The sequence below is a fragment of the Phaethon aethereus genome (assembly GCF_964289735.1).
Source record: "Phaethon aethereus genome assembly, chromosome: 21".
Classification (NCBI taxonomy): domain Eukaryota; kingdom Metazoa; phylum Chordata; class Aves; order Phaethontiformes; family Phaethontidae; genus Phaethon; species Phaethon aethereus.
In genome coordinates, this window is record NC_138597.1 from 6,337,297 (window position 1) to 6,364,219 (window position 26,923).

Sequence of the window (26,923 nt, forward strand, 5' to 3'; positions counted from 1 at the left end):
TTAAGAAGCCTCCACCAAATACCATTAGCCAAAAGCAGCTGAAACTTCAGCTGGATTAACTGTACAAGCCAGGGCAAACTGATGTAGTCCAGTATCTGCCTCATTATTTATGGACCCTTATTTTCCCCCCTCACACTGAAGGCAACAGAGCTGTAGATCTTATGTACGGACGGAAGTTTTTTTTAAGTCCAGGACAACACACTGTAGGCATATGACACAGATAGCAGCAAAGTAACTTTCTGTCTGTTTGGGGGTTGGTTTTTGTGTGGGGTTTTTTTGTTTGTTTTGTTTTTTTCAAAGCAAGAAAGTGCTTCAGAGCTCTGGAAAAGTGAGCAGGATCAGAACTCCTCATGGACATTACGTGCATAGTCCATAAGCTTGCTGCCTGTGAAGTATTCACTATATTTCAGGATCTCCTCCAGCTCTAAGTGATGGTTTTGATTTTCATCTGCTACTGCTATCATTTGCTTTGCTTCATTTAGGGCATTGTATTCATTCATAGGATCCATATATTCCTAAAATAAGAAAGAAAATAATTTTTAATCACTAAGCACATTTCCACACATCAGAATTATGAACCTTAGCTCTATGTAAGCTTCAGCAATTATGAGACCAACATAAGCTATCCCAAATTGAATATATAAGTCATGGAAAAAGGTATTAGCACATCTTTTTAACAGGCTTACATCCACCTCCTAGCTATTTTTCCATTCACTGCTTCCTTGGTTATTCTAACAGAAATCCAGATTTTCTCAGGTTATGCTAGTGTCTACAATAAAAATATTTTTGACATTTTGGTTGCAAACTCAACTCACTACCAGATCTGGTGTTTTTTGTGATGAAGTATCAATTCAACATTAAGAAGTATCATACTATAGATCTGTATGACCTAAATTTTCTTGTTTCTGGAGATAATCTTCTTAGAACGTGTTCAATTTAGAACCTTCTTGTTCCATTTTAAACCACCAGGTAGACCTTATAGATGTCAGAAGTCTCAGAAACAAAGTATTTTGCTCCATTGCCTAACTTGAAATAGATTAAAAGTTTTCAAGCAGTGCACTTTAGTTCATGATGTAGAAGACTCAAGATTATCTTCAACTTCTTCCCAGAAGTTGTGACACAGATGTGCTGTCCTGGTTTCAGCCAGGATAGAGCTGGTTTTCTTCACAGAAGCTAGTGTGAGACTATGTTTTGGATTTGGGATGAGAAACTGTTGATAATGTGCTGATGTTTTGGGTTGTTGCTAGGCAGTCAAGGACAGTCCACCTTCTTGTGCTGGCCTGCCAGCGAGCAGGCTGGGGGTGCACAGGGAGCTGGGAGGGGACACAGCCAGGACAGCTGACCCAGGCTGGCCAAAGAGATATTCCCTACCATACGACGTCATGCCCACTACATAAACTGGAATTAGCCGGGGGGGCGGAAATCGCTGCTTGGGGACGGGCTGTTGATCGTTGGGTGATGAGCAATCGCTATATTGGGCAGCACTTGTTCTTGTACATTCCTTTTGTTGGTATTGTTATCATTGTTGTTTCCTTCTCTCTTTCTGTCCTATTAAACTGTGTTTATCTCAACCCACGAGGTTTTTTTCTAATTCTCTCCCCCATCCCACTGGGGGAGGAGGAGTGAGTGAGCAGCTGTGTGGTGCTTAGTTGCCGGCTGGGGCTAAACCACGACAGTCCTTTTTGGCGCCCAACGTGGGGCACGAGGCTTGAGATAACAACAGTTGCAGGTCACAATGATAGGAAGAGCCTATCATTTGATCAAAGGATCAAAAAGCGACGTCGCTATGAACGCTTGGCCGCCACAAGCCAGTTAACCCTGTGGTAACTTTTCTGATACCTCCTGCTTAAAACCCAAAAAGCCAGAGGGATCGTGAGGCCCCGCTTTCACAGTCTGTATTCGTACTGAATACCCATGCATCCATGTGCTTTTACAAAGACTTCACAGATAAAACAGCTATTTTTAAAAGAAAATTCTCAGTAAAAAGGCTATTAACATTGTCTATGCCACAATATAACCATTTATCCATACTACCACTATCATTCATACCCATACATTTGTATACTGAGAAGGTTAGGAACTTAAACATTCATCCTGTCTTGGAAGAGAGACCAACATTTTAAAGGTTCTCCTTTCACACTGCCTACGCTGCAGTTTGAATTCTGCTCAAAGTACATTCTTACATCCAGAAAGGAAAAAAAGCCAGAAGTGAGCCACGCGCCTCTTCCATTGGACACAAAACTGCCATAACTACAGGGTGCAAAATATTTCAAGTTGTTTGGTAGGCTCTTCTGCAGACAGAATTATTAGAAGAAAGCCTTACTTCTGGGAAACAAAAAAGTCCAAAAAGGCCACAAACTAGAATCCACACTTGAAAATAATAATTTATTTTTTTAAAAAAGAAAAACACTCTGAAAGACAAGGGATCTCTGCTATTTTATAGGCTACTGGGACCCCAGGGTTTGTTGGTCATTAGGGTTTTTGTTTGTTTGTTTTTTTAATGAATATATAGGTTGCCAGTTACTCCTTTTGCAACTGCAAGTATGACTCACTGTCCCATTAACCAGTGCACCTAATGAAGTCTGTGACTTGCTTTCAGACACTCCATATCCATACAAGTGTCTATGTGACAAAAAACCCTAAAAGCATACCTATGAATAACAGTTATGCTAGGAAACCTCCCTCTCCTCTTTAACAAAAAGCATAACAACACTATCTCCAAGCACTATAGAACGATACTATAATCCAAAGTTTTGTAAAGTAGACACGCACACTGTACTGTTAATTCAAATATTTCTGGACTTCACATTCTCTAAAGCAGTTTCAATCCTGTATTTAAAAAACAACTATTGGTTTTAAAAACACTAGAACTATTTGAGGAAGACTTACCTCCAGCTCTTCCATTGTGACAATACCATCATGGTTAGCGTCAATGACCTCCTCAAACTCCTTCCTTCTGTCTTTTACCCAGTCATCATCAATATCTTGAGCTTGCTGGTTCTCTACAGTACCAACAGGTAATGAAATAAACTCTGAAAGGGTAAGTTTCTTATCTCCATCTTGATCTACAACAGATGTACATAGCAACTGAAACATATTTGATTTGCTTAATGCCCATTAAAAACTAGAAATTCTTTTATATCAGAGATGTCATTGGTACAGTCTGCCTGGTTTCAGCAGTCCACAACCATGACTCTAGCAGAGAAGTATAGTTACCATTTATATCTTTGTTATGGTACAAACACAATGTTTTAGAGGGCTAAAAATCATACACATCAATATACTAAACAAAAAGAATTTTTCTGGACCTGAAGGACACACCAGGTGGCAAGCAATTGTTTTTGTTTAATTTTTCAACAATCTACTGCAACAGACATTTTTCTTACAGCTGTTATCTAGTCCCCATTGTATTAGCATGCAGATAAATTAATCGTCATAAAAGACTGCATACTGAAGTTGTCCTGACTCTGCATATTACGCACTCAAGCATCACTGGAAACTCTTCATATTTAAGCTAACAATTAGCAAAGTCATAGTTGTTTGTTTTTTTTTTTTTCATAAAGGATGTTCTAGCAGTTTTAAATATGCATCGCTATTGACTCAATAGAAAAACAGTATGTGGGACAATACTTATGAATTAAAAAAACCTATTATTTTCTTAGAAACCTCAACCATGTATTCCCACTATCATGACCGTACATGACAATCCTTACATGGTTGCTGTACTGGGGAAGTACAAAGTAATTAATGCCCTCCTCATGGAACATTCACATCAATATATTTTATAATAATTTACTATTCACGAAACCTTTTCTACTATTGCTAAAGTGACCCTACAACGCAGCAGCACTTCAGTGTGAAGTAGTGTCAGCTGATCTTCTTTGTATTTTGTAAGTACTCAGAATATCTTTCTAACACATAATGTTGTGCTGTTCTTTAATAACTAGAGACTAAATTTAGCCTTGAGAGATGCACAGACAACTTCATAGAGATGCCAGCATTTGTGGTAACAGGTAATTTTTCTTACTCATCACATTAGAAGATGTGTAGAACACTGCAAACAAGATGTGCCAAAATTTCAGATCGACCCACGGCAGTGCAATGACGTAACAACGTGTGCCCAATAAAATGGTTTGCAAGGAAACAACTCCCAAGAAATGTATTTTAAAATGGCATACCCAAATCTCGGATGATTTCTTTCACCATGAACTTCAGCATTCCCCTACTATGCTCCGGATGAAGAAAGGACAAGAATTCTTCTTCATTCAACAACAGATCAGGAGGTGGGTTGTCAGCTTGGTACCACCGATCCTTCAGGTTATCTAAAACTTCCTGTGCTAGAAATTTAAGAAAAAGATTTAAGCTCTCATGTTCATTGCATTTAAAGTTCTTAAAATATACCTTCCCCTATTGCTCAGTTGTTTAAACAAGGATGATCTATGAATCAGTTATTTTACAGTTCAACTCCCAGGGAAAGCGAGTGCTGAGGGGAAACAGTGCAATTAGTTTCATCTAGTTTGTGCTGAAACACTAAGAAAGATCCTTTAACCAAACAACTGAACTGAAATTGGGAGATGAAAATAAAGATTTTGCTCCACCTGTATCAAAACTTCAACATATCACGTGAAAAGTATTGTCCTACCAGTATTGTTAGCTGGTGCTAGTAGAAGGTATGAATAATCCAAATTTGTTCAGTACTTGTTCTCCTTTCTTATTTCCATATTTTGAGGCCTCCTACCAACAGAAATCTTTCACCTGCCTGAATACCAGTAGTACCTTTCTTCTAAACAAATAATTTTTGTTTTCTAGTTCAAACCAGCCCTGTGCATTGAAATAGCCAAAACATTCTTCAAATTCAAAATACTCTTCAGATTCACTATCTCCATGTATTGCAATTGTGACAACACACAGTTAATATCTACAAAAAAGGAAGATCTCAATCAACTCTTTTCCTATCCAAATAATAACCAAAGAACAACAAACCCTTTAACATTTAGTGTTTTTTCTTCTAAGACTAAATAACATGACTATCATTAAATCTAGGAAGATGCTTCTGATTTGTGAAGCACCACTGTCCTAGTGCTGTGGCTAATAGCACCGCATAGGTTTATTCTACTATACAGGACTTGTTAAATCTACCACAGGTAAGAAAATTATTTGGCAACACAGCAGTTCCAAGCATGATCAAAAGGGACACGTTTTATTACTACAACATTACAACACTGAACTTTTCTTATTTCAACCTGGTATTTCTTAACATAACATTATCTAAACCAAAATGAGTTGTATTACTGCTTTGAGCTCCTTTTAGGTATGTTCAGGGCCACGGGATTTGAGTTAACAAAATGGCACAGTGATCTACCACAAAGTGATGATCAAATTATGCATATTGCACACAATTTTAAGTGCAGAGTTGTTTTCTCCAGCCATACAATTCCAGATAGCACCCTCACCCTCCACAAAACTACATATGCGAATTAAGCTTAAAAATTCTATTAAGCAGGTTATAAGAAAAAACAAAGCCTAGTTTTCACAGCAATCAACAATACATTTCAATGGACAGCTGTTCTTTACAGAGTATGTAACTGAAAAGGCAGCGTAAGCAAAGCCATAAAGCAGAGAACTAGGAAAGCTATGAAAAGACTTCTCTCCTGCCCCTGCTCCTCCCTTCTTCCTTTACCTTGTCAAAAGCTCAGAATTTGAAAGGATCGCCTACCCAGAGAGATCTTATAATCCTTAGACTCCGATATATCGTCCAGCATTTCAGCCTAAAAATTTGATCTGTTGTAATATGAAAGATTTCAGAGGGTAGTTCTGCAAAAAAAAAAATCTGGAGACATCAAGAACAGATGCTAAGCTAAGCACTAAGAAATGCACTTAGCTTTCAGTTTCTTAAGGATACGAGTACTTATTATTCCTTTTAGCTACCTTGTCTATGCTATATCAGAAAGCATTCTGACTTCAGACCTAAACCCTGCATATGTTTTAGTGATCACTATAATTTACTAATGGGAAATACTTTTGCTGCAAAGAGCAAAACCAAATTGAAGTACACACGTATGAACAGACACATCAGCAAAGTCACTTTACACTTCCAATTCTTCAATTTCATCTTACACCATGCAGTCAAGCACTTTTTAAGTGAATTTCTCCTAAACTCAGCTGAGAACCGTAATTTGTACATCAGTTTCCACTAAAACCATGCATCTGATTTGAAGAAAAAACCACCCTGCAACACACAACATGAATATTACATGCACCTAGTGGTCCTGAACATAACCAAACAGGAAGAAAATACCTGTACAGAGTATTCTTTTTCTGCTGTAGGCATTTTCTAAATGACACATTGGAAAAAATACTGTTTGTAACACACCCTGCTATCTGCAAAATACACTAACAAACACAAATCTGAAGTATTTGCTTTTCACAAGTTTTATGAAAGACTACAGTCTTCAGATAATAAACATTTTTTATTTAATAAACAGTCTTAAATAGCTCCTGCATGCTTTTGGTTGCTGAGTTACAAGAGGAAAAACAAAACCCCAGCAGTTACACCTGCATTTAACTGCTAGTTGCAATTAAGAGTTAAGTCTTCGGTGAATGTTTTTTTGTGAAGAGTAAAGAAGTCCTTCAGACTCTTAATATGAATCTTAGCGCAAGTCTGTAAATGGCAAGTTTTAGATATATCAAGGACATAAGTAAACACAGAACAACCAAATCACTTCCTTATGGTTTTTCCAGTGTACCCAACCCCCAATGTTAGAAGTCACAAGTCAGCCTCCCTTTGCCTACCTTTCTTATTCAGTCTTAAATGAAACTCAGCTGCCCATTATTGGTTGAAACTGTTATTATCTGCATAAGTTAAATAAAGTAGTGCCCCTAGTTTTGGCATGGCATCCAAACTGTAGTGTGCTTCTGTGCAAGACTCGGAACATGCCTTAAGATCCACACATTGTTATTTTTTATTATACAGACCGAAAAAGAGTAGTTTTACACTGCACTAGAGTATGAAAATAGGTTTGCCTATCATCCTCAGGAAGCGGTAGATCACTAATTTGATTTTCCCCAACAAGGCTTGTTACCTAGGTAGAAAAATGATTATGTACACACTTCCCTTATTCAGCAAATCTTTTATCTGATGAGCATTCCTGTAAACTGTAGTTAACCACACTGCCATAGAACACGCTGCACAGGTGTTTTCCCTGCCATAAAATTCAAAGGCCCATTTGCATTTTAGTTGCTTTTTGATAAATGGAAAATATAACATAACCCACTTTTAAATGACTAATGCCTGCAAGGAAAGGCTAAGTCTTTGTCTTTTACTTAATAGTAAATTTAAACACTTTTTTATGGGTGAAGCAGCAAGATTACTCTAAGAGTTACTATGTTTATTCCAAGTCAGATTCAAATGAAAGTTTCAAAAGTAATAAGGAAGAAACGATCAATCTCACTAACCTAAAGAATCAACCTCTCTATAGAGAACTTAGGTGAAACATGAACAACTGTTAGGCAACCTTTTGCTATTAACTTCTAGTATGCTTTGCAGTGCCTAAGCACGTACCTATTTAAACACAACACTGTTAGCACATACAGCCCTCCTCAATTTTAGAACAGGAATCATGTATAGCAGCTCCCTTCCATCTGGAGCTACAGAGGACCTCATTCCTGTATTAACAATACAACAGTCCACAGACAGCAGAGGTCTGACAAATTTTAGCAGACTGTTAAACATAAATAACTGAAAATTATTCAAATAGGTAGTAACAAATAAGCAACCAAGATTTTTCAGTGTTAAATAGTTACATCAAGAGTGTTAGGAAGGCAGATTCGAGTTGGAAAGAAATCTAGTATGTGTCTTATGACTTACATGTTCTACATTTGTGTGGAAGCAGAGGAACAACTAAAAAACTCACCTTATATTAAGAACAGTTTTGACATTCAGGTTTTAGGAAAGTAAAAGAAAAACCGACACACACCAATAGTCTGCACTTACTTTCTTCATCTATTTTCAACTCTTCATTGTTTCTGATCTTCTCTGCAATCTCTTTTTCATTAAAGCCCTTACTTGCCAAAAATTTAATTTTATATTCATCCCAGGACACATGGCCTGTAAGAAAGAGCCATATCTCAGACATGACATAGTATGCTTAAATGATGAACTTTCGGTCTCATTACTTAAAACAGCAGGTGCTAAAATCTTTTGGTTCAGCACTATAACCATCACACTGGGCTTTATGAATGGCAATATGAAAAGTATGACCTGATTCACTTTTATGTTTCTTTAGATCAGACAGGCCTTGTGAAAACAACCTATTTATTTCGCTGTCCTTGCCCCATCCCTGGCAGAGCCACTTAACTCGTTGCAACTTTCTATGACCGCAAGTGAAATAACATAGCAGTCAACAAAGAACTACAACCCTGACTGGAGCACATTACTTCTTTCCTCTATTGTCTTCTGTATGGATCAAAACTGTTGTGATTACATGCAGTCCAAAGGAAGTTGGATTTTGTCACAGCACATCTGAAGGGCAGCCAGTAGGTTTGGCTACTAGTGACTGACTTAAGACGTCATCAGGAGACAGAGGAATCTTTAATCTTACCATCACCATCAGGGTCCACAGCTCGGAAATGCATTTTATTTTCTTCCACAGCTTCCTGGAAATGTTCATCTGTCTTTTCCATGATCCAGCGCTGCATCTCTTTTGCACCTATCTTTTTATCATTATTTATATCCACCCTATGGATGAATAGCAAACAAAATTTAGATTTGGGGATTGGGCAGGTAGAGGGAAGGTGTGCTATATTTTTAGATTCTAGATTAGTCACTTTATTCAACAATAACAAACAGAGGTTGTTACAGAAAAAAGCCTATTTATAACCCTCTCTGAGAAGTTGTACATTCTTTGAACTACAGTCTACACAAGTAGCAAGTCAGCCATTTATTTCATAATTAAATTTAAGTAACTACAATATCTAGGTTACTACCCAGTGAAGAATATTCAGCCATACTTCACTTTGCTGTAACTTAGCTCATTTCAATATTATGTTTTTGAGTAAATTTTTAAAGTAGAGGACACCACAAATACATTACTCATGGTATATTAGCTCATTTCCTATTGGTTCAGAATTGTCAACTGCCGGCTGCTACAGACTTTCACTGCTTTGAAAAATGTCTGCACTAACATTCTCTCAAACCATTAACTCCCTCTCAATTTATCTTTTGAAGTCCTTTTTACCTTGATGTTCCAAGATTTCTGATGTTTACTGATGGGCTGCCTCCCCGTATATGCCTAGATCACATCACAGCTATTGTGACCATTAAAAACAACGAAAATATAATGTGAATAACCTTTGTGCAGGGACTTTCAAACTATTTAATATTTTGACTGTAGTACGTGGAAAAAAAAATCCAAACCAAGTTTCCTCTACTATACCTTGATCTCTGGTAACACATTACATCTGACAGTTTTTAATTCTTAACACATCTAAAAGTTCTGTGCATACATTTGTTCTCCATTAGGTTTCCGAGTCCTCAGGCTCACTTTGGTTTGTCAAAGGATATGCTGTACTCAGTGCTATTGAGCTACAGAACTAAACTTTTCCTACCTTACTAAAATTATCAGTAAACGTCCCATCTGACAATCCACTGTTCTCCTTAATGTACTACCAATACTGCTTTGTTGTATTAAGATACACTGCCATACCATGAATTCCATTAACGCTGATTTCATTAAAAAAGTTAATATAAAAATTACAGTTGAAGAACAAATACAAAAACAGTAACAGGCCATTTTAAGGTTTTTGTGAGCATATCATTAAGTATTTATTCAAAAAAGATATAACAATAGATAAAACTGAAAAAACATCACTAACATTTAGGAGGCAAGATTCTATCTAAAGCATACCAAAACCAGTCTTGTTCAATTAAAAATAAAATTAAAAAACCACATAGAAAAACACAACAAAAAACCCCAGCTTGACTCTTTTTTATCTGTTTGCATCGCTGTCTTAGCAGTACTGAAGTGTTACTGAAACTCAAGTTATTTAATATGTGATTTACCTTTAAATGTCAACTAAATGTTAAAAGCTTAAGTCAAATAACAACCCTAGTACCTCATCTTCTACAACACTTACCTGTATTAATAGATGCAGTACTAGTGGTTTTAAATATTGTATCGCATCTTTCCACGTCTATATGCACAGGCTCGCTATTAGCAACTTTTCAGTATCAACGGCAAGACCAGTAAAACTGTGTCGTGGTTCCACTCGCACCACCTTGCACTTACCAGGTGAACAAATGTGCGTTTTGATATGGAATAGGTGCTATCAAAAATAAGAAGGGAAAACAAAGCATTTTCCCCTCAACATTTAACATTCTAGTTTTCTTAGATCAAAGCTATCAAACATACTAGTTCCAGGCTGTACTTTCCATCTAAATCACATTGTAACTAGGGAGATAGGTAAAAACTATCCCATTTATTGCTCTTTTAGCTCATGAGAGTACACCTTTGTTCTGCTACCACAGTTCACAAGAAGCCTCCAATGACTCCGATTTTAATGAACTAACAGGCATCCACCATACAAGGTGAGCTGAAATCCTTTCAGTGTCCATAAACAGCACTTCTGCTTTTGAGAGGAACATTTACAAGTGTATGAAATAGAAGATATGGTCCTGATGCAAGGTTACCATCTAAGGCGATAAAAACAAAAGACTGCCCATGCTTCCCTAGGTACTATCTTATTCAGAATGAACTACTGAAAATATTTCCACTAATAATGACAAGCTTAGGTAATTATGTGTTGCCAAACAACCTAATACTGGTAAATCATGGAAAACCAATTTTATAACACAGTGATGGGCAATCAGTTCTCTGAGGCAGACAGGCCTGAGCACTCAGAAGATATTAGTAAAGAGTGGTACACGCTAATGCACTCCTTAAAAAAATTACTGAAGAACAAGTACCGGCAAGAAAGAATTTAAGTTCAAGAAAACCAGATGAATGCAAGCAAGAATATCATCCCAGATTACAATTTTGCTCAAACCTTCCTTGGCAATCTGTGTATAGAAATCTCGTGATGATCTCTCAAACTTCATGACATACCAGCTCCAAAAAAAAAAAAAAAAAAAAAAACACACACTTGATCGGTCCTCTTCTACAAGAAACATAGTTTTCTGCTAGAATTTGCTATCTCAAATTTGTAGAAACATAGGTATATGATGTATTGTTTCCTGAATTGACAGCAAAAAAATTTTTTGTCAAAGCAGGGATTATTCATTAGAATACATTTGAATGAAAAAACAAACTACAGAGAGCAACTTACCTTATTGCTTATCTGTCTCAGTCCAAAGAAAATTATAGATAAACCACAGCTCAGACAGTAGCTGATGCAACATAACTACCATTAGTATTAATACATTTCATTAATGGGTAGCATCAGATGTAACAGCTCCTTAAAATGTCTAAGTTCAAGGTTAACACTTCACTGACTATTCAAACTATATTTCATTATCTATTCACAGTCTAAAAGCTAATACTACATTTCAGTAAGAAATGGGGAAGTATGCTACTTTGTAGGACAAAGCCTAGAAGAACAGGTTTCAAACACTTCAGCCGAGTTTCTCAACCACAAGCCATTAAAAACCAGATTTTTGTGGCCACCTTTCAAAACATCCACATCTGAAAGTATTATCAATAAACATTGGCCACTCAGGTTTTCAGATTCATGTTTTGAGGTTCCTGAATGAGAACACTGCAGTGCTGGCTGAGGTATTAGGGGGAGCAGGAAGGCAGTGTTCTTATCTAAAGGACTAAAGATAACTCCCTTGTAGAGCACCTAACACTTTAAAGTTGGTTTCTATTCCATTCAGATAATAAAAAGCAGATTCAGAAAATAATTTTAATAACGGAAACCAAAGCAAAGCTCTACTTCACATGGTAGGAGGTATGCAAAAGTTATTAGATGCAAATTTAAACGTAGGTTAGGAAAAACATGAATCAGGGTGCACATACTACTTAAAACCTTCCAACAGCATACAGCATAAACAGTTTTTTAACTGAATAATACAAATCTGTAATCTAAACCAAAGATATCAAAAGAGAAAAGCTTAAAATGTCCCCTCTCCTCATTCTTTATTCTATGGGCTATCGTCCAACATCAGCTCTCATTACTAGCATCTTCCCACCATAGACAGAACGCATAGCAGTAGAAATGAATACTGTGTTAGGCTATGAGACAAACCTGAAATTAAGAAAGGGGGCATGGATCTTGCCTCTATGTGGAGGCTGAACACAGTCACAGCTGAAAAGTCTAAGAGAGCTACACTTACAAGCACTGTGGGATTCAGAACAAATTCTGCTTCAGGAAAGGGTAAGTTCATGACTTTTAAACAAGGGACAAAAACCAAACAGAAAACCCCTCTGTACATGGTAGTAGTTAACAGAAGGTCTATTTAAGCCTGTGACCTCATGAATGACCATCAAGGTAAGGCACTCAACTGACACAAAGATTTTCATTTTTAAATCACTAGGGCTGCTGCTAAGTAGCTGAAAACATCAGCAAAATGCAAATGCTAGAAGGATACTCAACTTTCAAACTCACAGAGGTAACTCCATCTTCACAAAAATACCCTGACAAAGCCACACACATTACATTCTTCTGTATTTGAATTTATCAGTTTTGTTCAGTACATGTAATTTAATTTACGAGATAACTGACCCTTAGAAGGAAGGCTCAAACTGAGTTCTAGTATACAATGCTGTTGATTTAGTAAAATCAGCGTCACCATAAATACACTTGACTGCTTTCAATATCCTTCCTCGTTCCCTCCCATCAACACCCACCTACACAAGCTAAACTACACCATATAGCAGAAGAATTTTCTATAGATTCCAGCCTAATTAAAACTATTTAAATTGAGAGTACAGCAAATGGTGGGGTTTTTGCAATTATGAGAAGTACCAGAAGAAAGCACATCAAGTAAGCCCCTCTCTCAGATTTTCCTGACCTGAAAATACCTGAACACTTACCGTTGGCAGAGAATGAAGACTAAAAAGATGCACCCAGGATTTTCTGCACCATGCCCTATTTTCACAGGACAAAGTGGAGGTACTAGTTAACTTGCAAGAAACCACTTCTGTAGACAAGCAAGGCTTGTCCTCCCAGTAAAGAGTGACTTCAGAAACTGAAATAAAGAATTATGAAATGCCACTTGTTCTTTCAGTCACATACAGCTTGCCAGCCTAGAAAAACATGGTTTGGGGAGCTTTTCTTCCATGTTTCAACTTTACTTTCAGCAACCCTATAAGACAATTATTTATGCTTTCAGTTGACTACTTTGTATTATACTGGTACACTGTAGAACCTCAGCCATCATTAATTAAAAACACATTGTGTGGTTTCTTTATGTCTTCAAATAAAATATTTCCAAAGCATCTGGAAGCCTGTGACTTACTAGCTTTTCACAGAAGTTCATAGTATTTCTCTTTTCACTCAGTCTTTAAGAGTAAGTCTAGAAAGCAACCAAATTCCTCAGAATGTTTTTCTACACTTCTAATCTGATCATCTGAAATAATGTAATTTTAAGTAAGCATCTGAGTGAAGTTGATGTTGAATTGAATTGCTTCAAGCTTCCTAAGACAACCTGTTTCGTAACAAACAGGCAGAAATTAATGAAGTTTGCAATTTGTGAATGACAATTTACTAACCACCAGTTGAATGTTTCCAACAACCATATAGGAATAAAGAAAATGAAACCTTCTAAGCACAATCTTAATATTTGTATATATCCTACCAATGAAGTGAGTGGTCTGAATAGCAGACACAGTAATAAAGGATTCTACTCTAAATAAAAAAGGCACTCTGGTTTGCCTATTTGCTTTAGCTACCTTTACTCAGAAGAGTATCAGGAACACCACAAAAAACAATTCCAACATTATTATTGATATTTTTTCCCTGTTAACGAAGTTTGCAGAAAAAAAAAAAGCTTTCTCAAGTCTTCTCATTTTATTGCAAGTATACGTGCATCCCCATACCATCATCAGCATTAAAAGCACCAATGTCATTTCAGCTGTTCTAATAAAATTAATCCTCCATTGCAAAAATGCAAATAAATCAAATTCTGCCACCTAGTGTCTAAAAGTATACACTGATTTTGATTTCCATTATGTTCACTGTCCTCCAAACATCCAACAGCTTATTAGCTGACGCAAACCTTATCTAGCACAAGTAGTACTTTTTATAAAGAAAAATGCTAAAGCATTTTAAACATTAAAATGTCTAAAAGTAAAGTTAATATTTTTACACCAAGTAGAGAGCCAGATGAAGTTTTCAAAAAGGTTAGAAAAGAAAAATTTAATCTTTCTATTCTCATATTTCATTCTCATTCTCTTTTTCTAAATCCTGGGGAGCTAAAAGTTTTGTTAACAAGACTGCTAACTTAATGAAGAAAGCTGTCATGTCAACTTCTGAATTCTTGGTACATGCAGTTAGGCATAATTATCTTTAACTTTCATGTATTTCATTTGAAACACTCAAATTTTAGACACTTAGTGTCTACTAGAAAGTTTTATAAACAGAAAGCAACTGTTAGTTTCTTTACCACAATCTTAACCCATTGTCTGTCTGCCCCTTTTCTTCCCTTCTGGCTTTACTATTGTCTTTTCAGTGTTTTTCCTCTGCAGTTATTTGCAGAAGTCACAATGGAAACAAAACCAAAATCCATATGGAATATCAGACTAAGCAGTAAATAAGAAACTTAGATTGCCAATCAAAAACAAACTTACAGCAAAGCAATAATACTGCTAGAGCAAAACTGCAACAAACTTGCACCCTCCCACTTCATTGCACAGGTATCCTACCACTAAAGAAGCCTTTCCTAACTAATTCCTTGATCTAAGATACAAGTGTGATTGATTATTCACTGAGCCAGGAAACCAGGAAAAAGTAATATTAATCTTCACACCTTGAGAGGCTCCGTAGTTTTTTTTCACATAGAAACAGTACATTTTGTCATAAATTTTACTAGACCACAGCACCAATCCTGTATATTGATCATGACTCTCAACACATGCATCCTCACTCCTGAGTATAGTTCATACAGGTATCTTAATACCTTACATAACATGAACACAGTGCTTATAGTATGATGCTTTCCCCCTCACCATTACAATTTTCAATTATTACAGAAAAATTTGCAAGTTTTACTCTGAAGATCAGAGAAAGAGGCTGCACTGTTCTTGGCAATGTACATAACTTACTTTGAAAAGATGACCATGAGCTTCTTCCTATTTTTTCTGGGTTCTGAATCTTCCTCAAACTCTTCCATCTCTTTTCCTAGAAAAACTTCTTGATGAAATTCTTTGTTAAGGTGTCCATCCATCTCCATTTTGACCCCATTCAAGTGATCTGGGGGCAAGATCTCATTCTCATCTTTACTGTCAGCTGGCTTTTCTTTGAGAGCCGAGTTATTTGCAGGCCTTGCATAAACATCCATTAGAAGAAATACAAACAGAAGGGACAAATACAGAGATCCCAAACTGCAGAGAAAGGCCTGTCTTGACATCATTTTTTCCATTTTATTCAAAGTATTTGGCTGATTAAGTTAGTGTGAATAGATTAAATGATCTAAAAACAAAAAGGAAAAAGAAACACATGCAAATTAAACTCTAGAATATTGTGACACTAATAAAACATCTCCTAAAATTTGGAAGAACTTACACACACCCACAAGTATTTGCAGTGAAAGAATAAAAAAGCCTGTTAAATAATAAATACATGACAAGAAATTAATCTATATCAGTTTTCAGACTGCATAATTGTAACCTCTGTCAGAGGACTTTGGAAGATAACATCTTTTAAATGGCCTAGTTCTGCTCTGAAAACCATCTTCGGGTGTTATGACATGAGCTGACCTGACCTGACAACTAAAACCCAAGCATTTACTGAGAAGTCAACAGAGCACACGAAACACTTGTCTGAACGTGCAACCCAAGCTCAGCTGTGGCAATGCCCTCAACACTAGCACTGCACTTACCAGCAAGCTGCAGAAACAGCCATGACAGCGCTACAGTTTACCAGAGATCTGAACAAACCAACTCTTTACAAAGGCTGAAAGACGTAAAGGTCTTTTGGGAAAAGATGTCTGAGAGAAATACAATTACAAATGCCGTCACATAAAGCTGAGCTGGAACCATACACGAAACAGCCCTCAGGAAAAGCAACACCAGGTCCGACCGTTCACGACCCGCTTGCTGGTGCGTGAAAATCGCTGCCACGTAGGAGTTGGCAGACCGCAGCCTGATAGGCAGAGGGTGGAGGAGCACAATATCCACAGACCTGCGAGGCACAGCAGAGCCTCGAGCAGGGAGTACCCGCCAAGCCCACGGCGGGAGTCACAGACCCAGCGGCGACGGCTAACTCTCCACTGGAGGGGGGGAGCTCGGCCGGGGCCGCCTCGCCCGACTCGAAGGGCAGTGGCGGTCCCGACCCGGCCCCAGGAAAGGCCGCACGCACTCACCGAGAGCTCGGGGCGCTGGCGGTGCCCCTTCCTTGCAGTAGAGATACGTGAACTGCCGAGAACCGTGACAAGCCGCGGGGAGGCCAGCCTCGGCCTCGCAGCCCCTCGCCCCCGTCCCTGTGCAGGCCGCGGCGGCTCGTCACGGAAGGACGTCAGCCGGCGCGGAGGACCCCAGGCCCACTCCCGCCCCAGAGCCACGGGCGGAGGGAAGAGACCAGTCCCGGCGAGCGCTGCGTAGGAACTTCGTCAAAACGCTGCGCGACCGTGCGGGCCGGGCAGCGGCCATCTTGGAGTAGGGCAGGCGAGCGCCCTGTTCCGCTTGCTGCGGCCATTTTCCCTCACAGCGGGTTCCCCCCCCGACGCGTCGCAGCTACCAGGGACTTGCGGTTGCCGTGACCCCTAAGAGAGAAAGGCAAAATTCCGTGTGCTACAGATTTGAACATATTTGCTCACATGTTCTTCTTACCTCAATTAATAAAGCAGAACTTGTCTTCCAAGCGTAAAGGAAACTTTTTCATTCTGTCAGGTCCCTTTTCGTGGCTATACGTACATACCCAGTTTCGTGCTTATCGTTCATCTATTTTGTTGGGAGCCCTTAAAATACTGCCTGTTGTACGTAACACGCCGCTAGCAATCGTTATGAAATCAGAACAACAGCCAGCTAATTAACACACGACTACTTTCACAAGGCTGCGTGCTCTACTGCGCCATCAAGGCTGGAAGCACAGCCAGCCGAAGTGCAGGCCTTGCCTTGGCTGAAAGGACGCTTGCCGCAGCTTCCTTTGCCGTGACCCAAAACAGCGTCCAGCTCGCCCGGAACCAAAATGGCAACGTCCCGGCCTCCCATGCCCTGTTGCAAGATGGCTACCGCAAGGCGCCGTCGTGTGCGGTCAGGTGGTGCAGGGCGCGGCCACTCCTCCTACTCCTTCCCCCACAAGGCAGGCTGCAAGCGGAGCGGCGGCCGCCGCACACACCGAGGCCGCGCAGGAGCCCCAGCAGGTAGGCAAGGTCGGAGCCGCTCCTCCCGGCCTAAGCCGGCGCTTCCCCGAGGAGAAGGGAAAAAGGCAGGAGAGAGACATGAAACCACCTTTGAGTGACGGTGAAGCGCGGTAAAGGCTCCCAGAGGAATCTTGTCCCCTCTCGGCGGCCGTAAGCTGTTCCAACCCCTGGGGGCGGGACTCCTGCCGTTCCCGCCTAAATCTTCGAGGGGCGGGGCCTCGCGGCCTGGAAGGGAGCGGGCTCCGTCCAGGGCCCGCTCACCAGTCGAGGCCCCGCGGCCATGAAGCTGCTGCGCCTGCTGTGCCGCCACAAGACCGCCCTGGGCCTGGGCGGCCTGTCGCTCTTCGCCGTGGTCCTGCTTTACTTGGCCAAGTGCACCTCCGAGGGCCTCCGGCCTCTGCCAGCCCAACGTGGGCTCCCACACAACCAGCCTGTGGCCCTGCCGCTGCGGGGTGCCAGGGGGCCACATCCCCCAGCAGCGCCGCCACCCTCCCCTGAGGAGACTGCCTTCCTGGCCGTGCTCATTACGAGCGGCCCCAAATACAGCGAGCGTCGCAGCATCATCCGCAGCACGTGGCTCTCAGCAGCCGGGCACCCCCCTCATGATGACATCTGGAGCCGCTTCGTGATCGGCACAGGTGGGCTCGGGGCAGAGGAGCTTCGTAGCCTGGAGCTAGAGCAGACCCGGCACAGAGACCTCCTCCTTCTGCCAGAGCTACGGGATTCCTATGAGAACTTGACTGCTAAAGTCCTGGCCACATATGTCTGGCTGGATCTGCACCTGGACTTCCAGTTTGCCCTGAAGGCTGATGATGATACCTTTGTACGCCTGGATGTGCTCGTGGAAGAGCTGAGAGCCAAGGAGCCACGTCGCCTCTACTGGGGCTTCTTTTCTGGCCGCGGTCGAGTTAAATCTGGTGGCAAATGGAAAGAGAGCACCTGGGTACTCTGTGACTACTATCTGCCATATGCTCTGGGTGGTGGTTATGTGCTTTCTGCAGATCTGGTACACTATTTGCGTCTTAGCAGAGACTACTTGAACATGTGGCAGAGTGAAGATGTCTCCCTGGGGGTGTGGCTGGCTCCCATTGATGTGAAGAGAGTACATGACCCTCGTTTTGACACTGAGTATAAGTCACGAGGTTGCAACAATAAGTACATAGTAACTCATAAGCAAAGCATCGAGGACATGCTGGAAAAGCACCAGACCCTGGCTAAGGAAGGAAAGCTCTGTAAGGAGGAGGTTAAGCTCAGGCTTTCCTACATGTATGACTGGGGAGTGCCTCCTTCACAATGTTGCCAAAGGAAGGATGGCATCCCGTGAGAGTCTGAGGAAGGAAAATGCAGAAAGTTGATGGACTCTGAGCTTGGTTACTGTTACTTGGGTAGAATCCCAGTAACTATGGCTTAAAAATTACTCAAAAGATTTTGCACGATTCATTATGTCACAACCAATGAAACCTTGAAACTCCTAAGAGCTACTGATGTGGCATGATGGAGAGATGTTTAAAAAGATGACAAAAGGCATGGAAAGGCTCATATAACAGGATTAAAAGTAAATAATAGGTTGCAAAATATGGAGAGTACAGAAAATTTGGGGAAGATAACTTGGATGAAAAGTTGCTGGAAGATTTTTAACAGACTCTAAGATTTACTTGCTAAAGATCATGACAGGCCTTTATGCTATCTATAAGATTGTGAAACTAGCATCTGCTGTTTATTTCTTGGCAAGGAACAAGCATCAGTTTGGCAAGGTTTGAAGAGTCTAATGGGGCTGCAAATCAGTTGCTATTGCCAGTGGGAACAGGTGGCTGGTTATTGACACAAGCAGTCAATAAAGGGAACCATTTTACCTAGGATATTTGTGTTAGGGGAGGGAGAGTCTGTTCTGTTCTTTGGCAAGTGCTCTGATTTACAAGAATGGAATCACTAGACCTGTGTAACTTGTCTCAAAGTTTTTTGTTGTTTTAAAGACATCATGTACATAAATTATCTGGCACCTAGGGAGTAAGTCTGTATTTAGAAAGGTGGATGAGTTATGGTATTTGACAGATAGAGAATATATTATCTTATTTTGGGGGCAAATAGTTGTGCTACAAAGGTAGCCTTCAATTATTAGGCATAGGTGTTGTTCTTAGCTTATCCTCCAAATACACTGTGTATGACAAAACATTTCCCCTCCCAACAGTAAGTAATCTCACTGTCTACTAGAAGGTCAGACATTGTAGGCTTCAGATTTATATTGTCCTGGATTACTTCTGTAAAATGTAACTTAGCAGGATTAGATCAGTTCAAGCTATTCAGAGTTCAAACAAGATTCCTCTAATGTGGGTACCTCAGCTAAGAAAGTAAACTGTATGTAGTCAAGAGTAATAGGTTCCCCCACACCCCAAATTCCTGTTTGAGGAGAAACTTGACTCTCTTTTCAGGAGGTACATTGCAATCTAAGGAGACTAATCCCCCAACAGTCACATTTAGGTGCCTGAAGACAGACTGTGTGAATTCCCTCCTCTCCAATAGCACCCTTTAGTGGAACTAAAAATTATTTTACAGGAGGTGTAAGTTAATTGCTCAAGTGAAACGTCAGTAAATGGGAGATTATGTCCCTTAGTCCTGTCTACACTACAAATAATTCTAATATTGACAGAGCTTGTCAGCATCAAATGCAGTATTGAACAGTAAATGCAGACAGGACATTCTTGGCTGTAGAACAGAACACTTACACAATTTCATCATGTTATTTATCTTCAAACCTTTAGGTAAGCCAGTAATTTGAACATTTTTGAATGGTGGCAGGTGCTCTAATGCACGGAAATACTTTTTTCCCAGTACTAGTACAGTGCTACTGACTTCTAGTAACCTTTGTCAGCTGCAGATCTTTCAGTATAAGCAGAGTTTTTACTTTTATGCCTGAAGGGCATTCTTAATTACCAGTTTTACTGTTTGTTGCACACTGCACTTTCATACAACTTCATTTCCTCCTCTCCTTAGGTCAGTATTTGTTCCTACCTGCCAGAAGAGACAAATTGCAAGGGGGGAGAAAAAAAAGGTGCCAATATCTCTGTATTTATGCTTCTTAAATTAGCAAGGTAGCAATTCATACCAAAGGAATCAAGTATAGGGGTTTTTTTTGTTATTCTTCTCTTGTTTTGATTAAATTATTGAGCATTAAGAAAAGTCTTCTGCAGAGGATTATAATTCTGTATTTTGAAAATTTGAACAAATCTTTGACTTCCTTCTAAAACAAAGTTAAATTAAGGTACTGAAAAAAAAAAGTTATTTTAGCATGTGTCCATTCTAATGCATGCTGATATATTGACATATAGGCAGATGTGCTTTTCAGCAAGATATACTATTCCAAAACAAGAATTTAACAAGATGACAGGAAATTTAAATTGGTTTTAGCATTTTGAAAAAAATATCTATTTGCCATTTGGGGTTCACTAGTATTGTGTGTGTATATGTGATTAAATGCTTGTAATGTGAGTATTTATTTATAATTATTGAAAATGTATTATGTATAGGAAAATAAGGTAGCTAAATGTCATTTTAAATTTAAGGAGGTACTGTAATGTCCATGAGAACTACATATCAAGCAGTGCTTGGATTTGTTGGCTGTACAAGCCATTATTTAAAGAACTGGGGTCTGAACTGCAGATTGAAAGTCTGCTGCATGTCTCTCAAGCTAGTAAGAATGTACTGTTTATCCATTTCTATCAATAACTGTGTTCATGGAAGTTGTTTACATCGTTGACTTTGACTCTCCCTACCCGCAACTCCCACCCCCCCAAAAAAGGTGTTTTTCATTGCTAGCAAAATTAACGGTGGAGAAATGCACAATCTCCATCTGGTATTTGACCCCATGGAAAACATTATGCATACAAATACTTAATAGTTAAGAAATTCTCTTGAAGGGTTTCTTACCCAAGTGTCAGGAATAGTGTGCACCCTAACAGATCTCTTGACAGCAGCACAGCCCATTCATTGCCTGCACGCTTACAAGCTGGAACTCAGAAATGACAGTGACCACTCTTACATGATATCTGGATCTCGGTCTGACACAGCTTCGTTATGCCCTTTTCTGTTTAAGGTTACCCATGTTTTGCTCTAGTTGCAAAACAAATTAACATGGAAGGCTTGACAGATTCTTGTCCTTCAGTAAGTGGTTTTCGTTTTCTTAGTAGACACCACCTTACTGCAAATACGGCACTTAGATTTCAATCCCCGTTAAGTGGGAAATACCGCAAAAGTAAAAGACAAATTATTTAGACTTTTTTGGTATTGTAAAAGTAAATTGAATCGTTTGGGAGATAGCAGACATCCCACACGTTGTATGGAAAAAAAAAAAAATCCCAGAAAAACTAACTAGTATAGGATTATTTTTTTATATTTCACTAGAAAGAATTTGCATGTGAAAGACCTATTAATGTTATTTGGAATAATCAAGAAACATCTGTGTATTGCATGAGTGAGTCACTGAAGTTTTAAAACTTAAAGTTTCAGTCCCAAATTAATTTTGGAGACCATTTTTTCTAAAGCAAAATATAAAGCACATTTTGAACAACATACGAATTGAATACTTTAGAAGTAATAATCAAAAGCTATCTTTCACACCTTCTCAGGACCATATTCCATATTTCCTGACATCATCCCAGAAGTCTAATAGATGGTGTTTTTATACTTGAAAACCCTGATGTAATCTTTGTCTCTCTTGAAAGTCAGGGGGAGGAATTTGTCTCCAGTGGGTCCAGCATTTGGGCAGATGTTTAAGTGCTGCTGAGAAACAAGTGGGTTTTGGTCTTTATAGCAGCTCTACTAGAGTGGAAAGTCTTGTTATGGGCCTTAGCAAAAACGAAATTATCCAGGAACAGATTTATCTTCTTTTTTGTAGCCATTCTTAGTGGCAATAGATTAGCGATATGTTCGGCGCTTTATTTTTTTAAATAGTGTTTCTGCTGGTTTCCAAGTTCTCTCTTCATAAATAATTTGCGTTTTAATATTATTGTTAGTATGGGGGAAAATTATCACCTCAGCTTTTCTAGATATCAGTGTGTTGCACACTAAGTTAGGCAATTGTGTCAAGTCTATAACCTTATGTTGGCGTCCATTCAGGACTACCATTGAGTTGATCTGTAACACTATGGAGCTTTTTGTTATTACAGATTTTTTTTTTTTTTAATTCTTTTTAAACTCAGGCATTTAGCATTCTAACAGAGATAATAGATATGGTAGAGAAATTAATTGTTCATGACGTCCTCTCAGTGATCATATCTAAGACTTGATACTGAAATATTTAAAGCTGACAATGGCATAAAATCAACTTTATAGCTGAGTTTATTTTCCAGTCAATTTTTTTAAGTTATTTGCAGTGTGACTTAATTACTTTAGTACGTAAAAGTAAGTAGCTAAAACATTAATTTCAAGCTTCCAAGAATTCCTATAGTCAGTTCAAGATTTAAAATAAATTAAACTGAACTTAGAAATTACTATTCCTGTAACTGAATACTTTCTTTTCTGAATGTCTAGCCCTGCTCATGTGAAGTTTCTCAAATACAGCTTGTGTGTCATACTTTTGACAAATGTTACATTTTCTGTAGTTGAAATGCCTCATTTTTAGGCATTTAAATTTGTATTTCATATCTGTTAACACTGATGATTTGGGGGCCACGGTGTTAGCTTTGCAGATTTGAATAAAAGCCCAGCAGCATGGGAAGGGGATTAAGAGCTGCATTTCATTAGTTTCTATTTAGCTCCAGCATCAGAGCTGAACTATGTTTTTGGTATTGCTGTATGCTTGACAAACTGTCAACACCTACACTACTATATATTTTATTTAGAACACTGCCTGCAAGACTCAAATCTGTTGCTACATGTACCTGTGTAAGATACACTTTTACCTTGGAACTGGAACTACTAATAAGCCAGTTATTACTTTCAATACAGACTATTTAGGTAATGTCTGGTAAAACTTGGGAACAGATCAGTCCATTACTTATAGCCTGTCTCAAGGAAGGATACTACATAATAAGTGTGCCTTTATGAAACAGAATTAGTGTGGGGTACTGAGCTGAGTATCTTTTAAACAATTTAATGAAATTGCACATTTTTTGCAGCCACATAACTTTACCATTTGGGGGTGTGGTGTGGCACACAGTTTATTTGCTCAGCATTTATATAGGAAATAAACTGCTAGAAACCTGTAGATATCTGATGATGAAAACTCTTGGTAATTGCGTAAGCCTATTGTATATGTATTTATGTCCTTTCACGTATGCCTTTATTGGCCAAAGGATCTGTGTGCTAATTAATTTTTAATAAAAGACTTTTGCTGTATAGGTGATTGCTTGTTCTATGTAAGAAAATGCACAAGTGTGGTTATTATCATTTTATTATGCCATCAGGAGACACAGAGGATTGGCTCAGTCTTAAGCAATTGCACAAAAGTGCTTCAGTCGACTTAAGTAATAATGACTGATCAGCATAGCAGAACCCTGAAGTAGCTAGTGGCCTAGAAGGAATGCCACTGGGTCACACATGTATACATAAATACATATACCTGTTCATGCTAATTTTACATTGGTAGCAATATAGGGGCATGACGTGGACTGTAATGCAGTCAGAAGAAGGGTTTCTCTGACTAAAAAGTGTATTGATTCTGGTCTTAGCTAAGTATTTTAAGCAGTAGACATCCATAAGCACCATTGGCTATAGTCCTGTCTTATGTCAAAAAAGCAAAATACTGGCAACATTCTGACAAAGAATTGAAAATATTTTCAATATAACATCTGTTCAAATAATTTCAACACTTCAAGCATTTTTAAATAGCACTAAACTTTCTGCCGATGAAGTAGCTAGTCCATTCTCTTTAAAATGAGTGTGTTCTTGCTGCTGCTTCTTCTGCCAAAACCTTGGAAGCACATTTTGGGCTCTAGCCCAGAAAAACACCTCTGTTTTTAGCTAAGTAAGCCAATCTATTTGAACCCAGAAGCACAAGATGACTCTGAGTGAGACCAAGTTGTTACTTTTGAGCAGAAGTCTTCTGTTTCTTATTAGCAGTTTTTCAATTACCTATATTCTTGGATGTAATAAAGTACATTGACCAGAAAACCAACAGTAATTTGCCCTTTTAATGCTATGACCTCAAAGTATCACAGTCACCTCTGACACATGGAAAGCTTTGGCAAATTTAGTACATGGCTAGCCATACCGATTAGTTCCTAAGTGGAGGCCAAAAGGTACGCTTCTTACCTGAACTGAAACAGTGTGACTGTGTGACTTCCACAGGATGATGTCCATTATCACAACTCAAACAGTCCTCACAAACACCTCCACACCCCCCCCCCCCCCAGCTACTCGTGCTGCTTTTATAAAGAGCAGTTGGTCCTCACCTTGTTACTGACCTCAGGGAATCAGCTGGGAAGCAACAAATCAGCTACAGGATTAGGCCCAACTATTTTAAAGGGACATCCCCATGTGAATATTGTTGGTCTGTTTTCCCTGATACAATTAAAATGGGTGTTCTACTTTCTTTACAATGCATTTTCATCCAAACTAAAATATTTCACAAACATATAATTAACTCTCTTTTTGCATCTTTGCTACAAAGATTTAAAACAAAACTTTTTTCCATTTTTTCATAAATAATTCAAAACTCCTTTCAAACTTGTTCTTGAAGCAGACCTTTGAAGCAAGGTAATCTATTTGGAACACTCCATAGTTTTCCTGTTTACCTGCCCTAAGCAATTCAGTCACTAGATGTCACTATGTGCCTTTAAGAGCACATAACGGGATGTGTTCCTTGGTAAAAAACAAGACGCAAAGCACGAACCTAAGCAGTGTCGACAGACAGTTGTTTATGACTAAAAAAAGACTAAAAAAAGACTAAAGCTAGACTAAAATCTAGCTATGTTCTTTAATAAGTATCTACTGTTTAGCACAGACTCAAATGGACGATCAGGGAGAAAAGGAAAAAAGTTTTCCAATTCAGAAATGGAATTCTGAAGGAATTCTTGAGGATGGAGCCAACATTTTGTTTCACGTAATTAATGATTGATAATGCATACTTAGATTTTAAAGACAAACCTTTGTAGAAGCCCACAAAGCCCCCAAAAATGGAGAAAGCAAATTAACTAAAAATGATGAGCCACATTTTGGTCAGTATGTAGGGAAGTTTAGACACCATTTGGGAGTTACAATAACTTGGGATTATGGAAAGATAACTAACTGCGCCTGCTATGGAAGAGAATGCAGCTATGATTTGCCAAAATCTTTGGAAGACTTTTTCTTGTCTATGTATGTTTGTGGTAAAACTGGCCAAAAATTTTACATCAAAGGACTTTGTTGTTGTTGGGGGGAGGGCTGGCAGGTGGAAGAGAAATAGCTTTTCAATGAAGTGGACATTTTTTATAGGACAAGCCAAAACAAACCAAAACCCCCAGTCCTATGCCCCTCCCTTCCCTTTCAATCACGTTTTGCTCTGGTTTCATCAGCTGAAAATACAATTGAGTTGTGAAATTCAGTTTTCTTAAGGGAAACCCCACCCAAAAATATTCAAAGAAGAATTCAGTTCCAAAAAATGTCTATGTATGACTCCTTGAACTTTTGGGTTGATTGAGGAGTATGTAGAAATGAGACCTATTAAAAATTATCAACACACTGATTGAATCTAGGAACTTCTCAGGTAAGTCTCTTCTGGGATAGGGAACTGATTACTCATTATCTTTAATTAAAACATTCACCTGGCCTTTGATGATGAAACTTAGGGAGTGTAAAAAGCATTTTGAAAAAGCAGAGTTAAGGAATGAGTTATCAATACTTACCTGTTATTGCAGGGTAAATAAATACTTGTTCTGAGCCAGATTCCAAAGTCCTTATTAATTCTGAACAGCATGCCTTCAGTAAAACAATTCCCTTGTGCAACGTACTTCCAGAGAAATACTGAGCAACTCTGAGAATCAGGCCCTGTTCCTGACTTGTTTATACTACTGCTTAGATATGTGAACTCTAGAGCATGCCAGACAAAGCGGGTCCGTGGTGGGCTTCCATACCAGTGTCCCAACAAGGTTCTAGCACTGCCTAGGGTGCCGCTCAGATCAGCCAGGGTTTCTGTCCATGCAGGCCATAATGCAGGAATTTATGTCTTAGTGGGTATGGAGTGGTACAGTTCCGGCCCCATTCCTGCACTGTTGTCAAGCTGTCATGCTTTATGCTTTTATACCCAGGTCACAAACATTGCATAAAATCCAAACTGCAGCCATACTTTCCACATCCTCTTCTCTTTCTCTTTTTTTTTTTTATTATCCGTTTCAATGAAAACATGGTAAAAAATGTGGAAAAAACTAGACACTGATTCATGTTTTGATGAAATCTCAAAAAGCCACAAGCCTGCACATCCACCCCCTGCTGCCC

General features: G+C 39.0%; 2 protein-coding genes across 2 annotated transcripts; one reads left to right on the plus strand and one right to left on the minus strand.

The window, feature by feature from the left end:
• SDF4 (stromal cell derived factor 4) lies at positions 1-16,175 on the minus strand. Its single transcript, XM_082009500.1, has 6 exons — positions 15,258-16,175; positions 8,601-8,737; positions 7,994-8,107; positions 4,179-4,337; positions 2,890-3,065; positions 1-515 (listed from the first exon to the last, which is right to left on the minus strand). The coding sequence occupies exons 1-6, from the start codon at positions 15,572-15,574 to the stop codon at positions 339-341; spliced, it is 1,080 nt and encodes a 359-aa protein (XP_081865626.1). The 5' UTR covers positions 15,575-16,175; the 3' UTR covers positions 1-338.
• Positions 16,176-17,795: 1,620 nt separating this feature from the next.
• Positions 17,796-18,839, plus strand: B3GALT6 (beta-1,3-galactosyltransferase 6; the record flags this gene model as incomplete). Its single annotated transcript, XM_082009288.1, has 1 exon — positions 17,796-18,839. One exon carries the CDS (start codon positions 17,796-17,798, stop codon positions 18,837-18,839), a length of 1,044 nt encoding a protein of 347 aa, XP_081865414.1.
• Positions 18,840-26,923: the final 8,084 nt, after the last annotated feature.

What these genes read in the sequence shown, in the direction of transcription:
- SDF4 (XM_082009500.1), bottom strand. Translation starts at nt 15,574, where the DNA reads ATGGAAAAAATGATGTCAAGACAGGCCTTTCTCTGCAGTTTGGGATCT. An exon ending in TGTGGACCCTGATGGTGATG is followed by an intron (nt 8,108 to 8,600) that starts GTAAGATTAAAG and finishes TCTTTCTTACAG; the next exon opens with GCCATGTGTCCTGGGATGAA. An exon ending in GTTGAAAATAGATGAAGAAA is followed by an intron (nt 4,338 to 7,993) that starts GTAAGTGCAGAC and finishes TTAAATTTCTAG; the next exon opens with CACAGGAAGTTTTAGATAAC.